Source organism: Nanorana parkeri, unplaced genomic scaffold, assembly GCF_000935625.1.
Source record: "Nanorana parkeri isolate BGI_ZX_2015 unplaced genomic scaffold, ASM93562v1 scaffold238, whole genome shotgun sequence".
In the NCBI taxonomy this organism is placed as follows: Eukaryota; Metazoa; Chordata; class Amphibia; order Anura; family Dicroglossidae; genus Nanorana; species Nanorana parkeri.
In genome coordinates, this window is record NW_017306506.1 from 201,034 (window position 1) to 207,826 (window position 6,793).

General features: G+C 43.1%; 1 protein-coding gene across 1 annotated transcript in view; it reads right to left on the reverse strand.

The window, feature by feature from the left end:
- Window positions 1-6,568, reverse strand: part of LOC108787012 (guanylate cyclase soluble subunit beta-2-like) — a 44,038-nt gene extending 37,470 nt beyond the window's left edge. The window contains exon 1 of the mRNA XM_018556442.1: window positions 6,155-6,568. Within this exon, the coding sequence (XP_018411944.1) occupies window positions 6,155-6,568 (414 nt within the window). The remainder of the gene's footprint in view (window positions 1-6,154) is intronic.
- Window positions 6,569-6,793: the final 225 nt, after the last annotated feature.

The window sequence follows — 6,793 nt, forward strand, 5'->3', positions numbered from 1 at the left end:
CCCCCCCATACATACACGCATGCAAACAGGCATCGGGTGCGCATACGTGTGAAAACGACGATTTCGCCCATTACGCCGCACGTTACATATCGTCGCGAACGTCGGAATGAGAGCAATAATTGTAGGGCTATCAATCACTGATAACACTAAACTGATGAGTGGTAAAAGCTTTTAAAGCGTCACCTATGGTCAATTTTGGGCATGGTCATTTCTTGCGATTTTGCGGGTGCGCGCAATTTTAAAGCTTGGCATGTTTGGTGTCTATTTACCCGACGTGACCCCGTCTTTTTATATTTTACCAAAAATATGGGTGATAAATGGGTGTGGTTACTGGGGGTGTGGCCACTAAAGGGTGTGGTCACTGAGGGGTGTGGTCACTGAGGGGCGCTGTAAAGCTTTCTCGCACAGGGCGCCTAAAGGCCTAAGGCCGGCCCTGTTTCTAGATATGGGTACTTGTTCTCTGCCAGTCACTCAGAGAATATTAATGATAGGAAACTAAAAGGAGGTGAGCGGGGTCTGTGTTCCAGATTCCTCTTAGTGTAGCTCCAGTTTCTGACTTCTTTAATTGACAATGAATGTAATAAAAAGCACAAACCATCAAAGTCAACATCGGCATGCTTGAAATCACTTGGGAGTGTCCTTATTTTTCTCTCTGTGTCCAGTTCAGCAATAACTGAGTCGAAATAAGCTATTGCATCTTGGATGTCACTGTTGGGATGGTGCACCAAATTATTTTTTGATACCTGTGGAAATAAATGAGTTGTGAGCTGTGTATTCCCCAAATAAACCTGAATATTGTCCATATTCTAATTTCTAATCAAAGACATTTCATCGTAGCAGCCCAGCACAGTGGTAGTAGACAAGAGGACTGGTCATTGATTGCCCTTGCCATCCTCTATGACCCACCTCAAGCAGCTCTTTCAGTTCTAAGCTTACTGACTGCTTGCTGGTAATCTGAAACATTTTTACATTCTTTAATCACACACACATATATATGTGTGAGAACTACCTAATCTACACATCCAACAGCACATGCTGCTCATTCCCTCACTCTTTCAAATGATTGAGTAAGACCTCAGGTCTGAGAGTATCTTGAGTTAAAGCTGAACTGAAAGTATGAAAGGAAGAAGCAGAACTAGGAGCCAATCGGTTCATGTATTGACAAAAAGCATGCTGATAGGAGGGGGGAGCAGAGTGACAGAGATGAGCTCAACACTGTGCTGCTTCTCAGTTTACTGTCCTGCCACAAACTTGAGTGAGTCCAGGATGACCAGGGCTCAGTGGAAGTGGGTTGAATGATGCTGGCTCAAATGCAGTCTGGATCAGACTGAGGGTATCTTGCAGCAGAAAAAGTACTGCAGAAGAAATCTCAGAATTAAAGATGAATATTACAGCAAAAACTGGTTTGTTTATTTTAACCTTTAATGAGCTATTAATTTTTATCTTTTTATTTTGGGCTGGAGCTTTACTTTAAAATGTTCAACAAGAAATTTAAAAAAATGTCCCTTCAAAATGCCTTTCATACATGAGACATGTAAGTGAATTATTCCCAAACCATCATCTGGTCACTTTATGAGCTTATTCAGCCCTGCTCCAGCCAATATGTTTTAGTTTATTTTGGATAGAATGGGCAATGGTTAGAGCCTCTGTCAAGCTTTTAGGGCTCATTCACACTGGAATTGGCCGGCACGTACAGCTCCGTGCTGCGTGGAGGGCCGCATCGGGCAGCTCCCCGGAAGGACAGGTGTTACGTGTGATTAGTACGCAGCCCCTGTCCTTCTCTATGGGACTTTGCGGCCGTACGCTCACCCACCCTGCACATCCGTATGGGTACTCGTACGCTGACAGGACGGATCCTTTGTGCATTCGAGCCAGGAAACACGCACCCGTACGGACCTGCAAATGAGGTGAGCGTAGGGGGGCGTACAGCCGCGTAGTCCCATAGAGAAGGACTGGGGCTGCGTACCAATCACACGCAGCACCTGTCCTACCCGGAAGCTGTACATGCCGGGAGGCGGATACGGCCGTGCACGCAGCACGGAGCTGAACATGCCGGACGATTGTCGTGTGAATGAGGCCTTAATGGTGTCGGTGTGCGTTTCCCCTCACTTCCTGAGATATTTTTTCCATTTTGGATAAAGAAAGGAATGTTTAAAACCCCTGTCATTTTTTTCCCCATCATTGTTCCATTGGGGAGATTTCTTTCAATTCCTGTCCTATAAACACAATAGGAAGTAAAAGGAAATATCTCCAAAGTGAGGAAAATGCCCTTACTTCCAATTCCAATTGTCACTGGAACAAGCGTCCCCACTAGGTGAGTTTCCTAGAGTGGGGCCTCATGTTTAGGTTTCGCCTAAGGCCTCGCAAACTCTAGAGCCGCCTCTGTTCCTCCATTTCTATGCTAGTGACAATTCAGAATGTTTGGATTTTCCCATCACTTTTAGTCCCTGTGACAATGGTTACTAGAGCCAATAGTCCCTAATGGGAACACAGATATCAATAAAAATCTGACCACATCTGACAAATGAACCAGCACCATTGTGTGTGCAGAAAAAAAAGGGAACAATCAGTCAAGATACAACTCTACAACAATCCCTTAACAACAAAAAATGTCCGCACTACTATGTGGTAGAAAAATATGTGAAACAATAAACTTTCTTAATATATACAAAATGGAAAAAAAGAAGCCTGGGTTTGGTTCTCATAGACATTCTCTGAACCCAGCCAGAAATCCGGGTTTGGCAAACGTCCAAGCAAACGAAACCCAGGGGCCCCTGTGTCCTAGCCATAATGTCATACAGCATCATTGGTTGCAAGGATGCTAGCAGCTGAACCGCATAGTGTCATTGGTTGCTAGTAGGGATGTTCAGATACCAAGTACCGTACTCGGTACAAGTACAAGTACACATAGTTTTTTAGCTCCAAGACTAGGCTAGAGACAAATTTAAAAGTTAAGAGGCAGCTGTCATTTTTAACCTCTTGAAGTCCGTGGTGTTAAACCCCCTTCCCATCCAGGCCATTTTTCAGTATTTAGCGCTGCGGTACTTTGACTGACATTTATTCCGTCATGCAACGCTGTACTGAAATGAATTTTAGACCCTTTTTTGGGGACAGATAGAGCTTTCTTTTGGTGGTATTTATTCACCACTGGGGGTTTTATTTTTTAATATATTAAAGAAAAACTTTCCACTATATTAAATTCTAAAACATTTATTATTACCCAATTTTTTGGTAAAATATAAAAGACGGGGTCACGTCGGGTAAAAAGACACCAAACATGTCAAGCCTTAAAATTGCGCACACGCGCAAAACCTCAAATAACTACATTACCCAAAATTGGCCATAGGCGACGCTTTAAGAGAACTGTATTCGTGTATGTCCTCGCCAGATGTAAGCTGATGAAGCACAGATCTGCTTCATCAGCTTCTTCTATCTGGCTATAGCAGCCAGATGACTGTCAGGTGAATGCGGAAGGCGTTCCTCCTAACGCCCTCCCGAGCCGGTCCCGGGCCGCAGATGGGCTAGCGGATCCCGGGATTGAAGGTGAGGGATCAGGAGGAGGGGCCGAAAAAATCACGCCATACAACCGATCGGCGGCTATAGAGCGGGTCTTTCCTGCCCGTGTGCGCGCGCTAGGGGGGCGTGCGCAAGCAGGAAAAAAATGCCGTCTGGAGACGGCAACCCGCTGAAGCGAGTCTGCCGTCCGTCCGGTTTTTCTTAACGGGCGGAAGGCAGGAGGTTAAAGAGCATTGGATACGGGGCTCCTGGGAATTGTGCATCCCTGTTTTAATGTATGATTTGTTTTTATATAAATATATATTAGGAATGCACCGATACTATTTTTTCAAGTACAAGTACTGATACTTGTCCAAGTCCTCACAGACACCAGTACTGACACATTTTTGTTTATGGTCATGTGACAGTTTTTCAGAAACAATACAGACTAATGACTTCAGGACAGTGGTGGAGCGCCAAAGCTAGGTCCCAGCTGCAACCCTGGTAGTTCTTGTGAAAAAGCCAAGTGTTGCCACTGGTATCTGAACATCCCTTGTTGCTAGGATGCAGACGGGTGCACCATATCAACCAGTGGCGCTGTGGGGCCTGCCAGCCTCTAAGCAACCAATGATGCTCTGCGGCCCAGCCATTGGCATCCAAGCAACCAATATTTCTGTGCAGACCCTTCAGCATCATTGGTTGCTAAGACACAGACAGAGGTTCAGCAGGTGGCCAAATTGGCCAGTCTTAAAGACCCCCAAAGCGTCATGGTAAGTCCATCTTGTCATAGCAACCAATTACGCTGTGTGGCCCAGCCAAATGCACTGTGCTGGATGCTGCACAATGGCTTAGTGGTTAGCAGTGCTGCTTTGTAGCACTGAGGTTCTTGATTTGAACCCAAGTTTGGCCAGGATACCATCTGCATGTTCTCCCTGTGCTTGCATGAGTTTTTCCCACATGCCAAAGATATGCTGGTTGGTAATGTATGCATTTGAGATTGGAACCTTAGGCTGTAAGCAACTTGAGAGCAGGGGCTAATGTTAATGAACAATATGTAAAGTGGGGTGTAAATTGATGGTTCTATATAAACACCACTAATAATAGTACCATCCACAGGTTGCTGTCCGGGTTCACCCAAGGCTGAGTGATGCATAGAACCCAGCTTGTGAGGCATTTAATAACGGTCTACCATGCAAAAGTATATCTGGCAGGCAAAATATTTACCTTTTTTAAATCTATGCTCCCAGTTAACCACCAGCCAGCTTTAAACTCCCTTGTCCCTGATCCAGCAAGATCTTTGCTGTGCTGCCTCGTTGGCCCTGAACAGTCGCTTTTAAAAATCCTCTGTGCTGGGCCCACACATTCACAACCCAATCTCTATTCAGTCCTATAGAGGGCTAGTACTCTGCACTCCAGCAGAATGTAAACTCTTTATAATATTTAATAGATGTCGCAGTGTGCATGTGTGGGCCTGGCACTGAAGATTCTGGCCAGTGCCCACAAGTCCTTACAGCCTCTATCTCAATGTGGGGAGATTAGGTATGGCGTTCGGCCAGTTAGTAAAAGAAGTGTAATTGCACTCAAAATATTTTTTTTAAATCATCAAATAACACTATAAATCTTTTCCTATTTACTGGTCTATGTCAGCTTTATTTTTGGGCACATGTGCATATAAAACTAGGCAATGAGAAGGGATGATTGGAAAAGTTTAAAAGAATAATAATATGAAATGCTACTATAATAATATGCCAAGAGTTGCAAAATAGAGAAAATGCAGTGCAGAAACCATGCACTGTCCTTACAACCTGGAACCCAGCAAGAAAAGAAAGTCAGCACTATCTCAGGTGAATCCAGCATCATACTTGTAAAATTTGCATTTACTCAATTCCAGCTTCAGCCAAATTGTTTTGTTTTATTTTAGATAGAGTTGAGAAGGGTTAGAGCTTCTGCTAGGTATTTATTGTCATCAGTGTCCCTATTGGTGGAGATTTTTTATCACTTCCTGTCAGGACAGGAAGTAAGGGAACATCTATCTAATAGGGACGCAGACAAAAACACATTTTTAGAAGAGTGCGGAAGAGTTAGAAATCCTGAAAATGTTTTTATTTTTTCCTATTTTTTTTCTTCTTTCCTATCCCGGCATTGACCGCATCTTCCAGTTCAATGGGTCATAGACATAGCAAACCCTGATAAAAAAAAAGTATAATTCTTTCCCCACTCTATCCAGAATCCCCCCCAAAATTTGTTAGGCTTCCCTTCACTTAGTTTTCGGTTACCTTATCCAATGTGTCTCCACTAAATGCTTGCCCGTTCTAAGGGAAGGATATGCACTGTATGGGGGTTGGGTATTCCTACGCCATTTTGTTTGTGTTTTTTTTGTATATTTTGTATGTTTGTATGGAAAGCTTAAAAGATTTTATTCTTAAATAAATGTGTTAGGCTTTCATTTTTTTCATAATCTAACTATAACTTACGTTGACCTTCTTCCAGTTCCTTTTAATTTTAATAGCAATAACTAAGAAATGAGTTTATATGTATTACTGTATATCTTCCATTTCTTGAAGTTAAAGGACTGAAGTCATTGCTGAGAAAAAAATGTGTTCATAATGTATATTGTGAAGAAAACCCCCACCCATTTATACCATAATGCTCTTCTTACCTTACAGGCACTATTCTCAGGAGACGTTGGCTTTTTCCCAGTTCTGGAAGACTTGGTGGATGGAGAGTATTCCGAGGCTCCTGTCATACACCTCAAGTTATGAAGACTGCTGAGATATTTTTTTCTAAGTGCTAATAGATCCTGGAGGTATTGCAGGAAGTCCTGTGTCTTGGCAAACATCCATGCGGAGTCTTCATCTTTGAAGTGGCAGCATCCGGTCACCTCAATATTGGTGGTACTTTTGTACTTTTTTAGAGACCCGATGATAGTCTGTTTTCCACCTCCCACCACATACATGGAAGTGCTGCGCACAAGGCGTACCGGTGATAGGGTGCCATTGTGTGATGGGTCACTGTCCACAAGATCCCGACTGCAGGAGTTTGGATGAAGGGCTGATTGGATTTTCTTTAGCATATTTTTCTTTGTATAGTATGGAATATTTTTTTTTTTAAATCCAAGTTACATGTGTACAGCCTTCTGACTTAATTCAACCCTTCTCAGCAAGCACTGGCAAATTTAAGTCAAAGTATGAAGAAGTCTGGCACTTATGATTGTAAATTTGGTTCATCCATCCATGGACTTCTGCAGCGAATGCACAATTCTTCATCAGAAACTATTTCTAATAGAAAAAGAAAATGA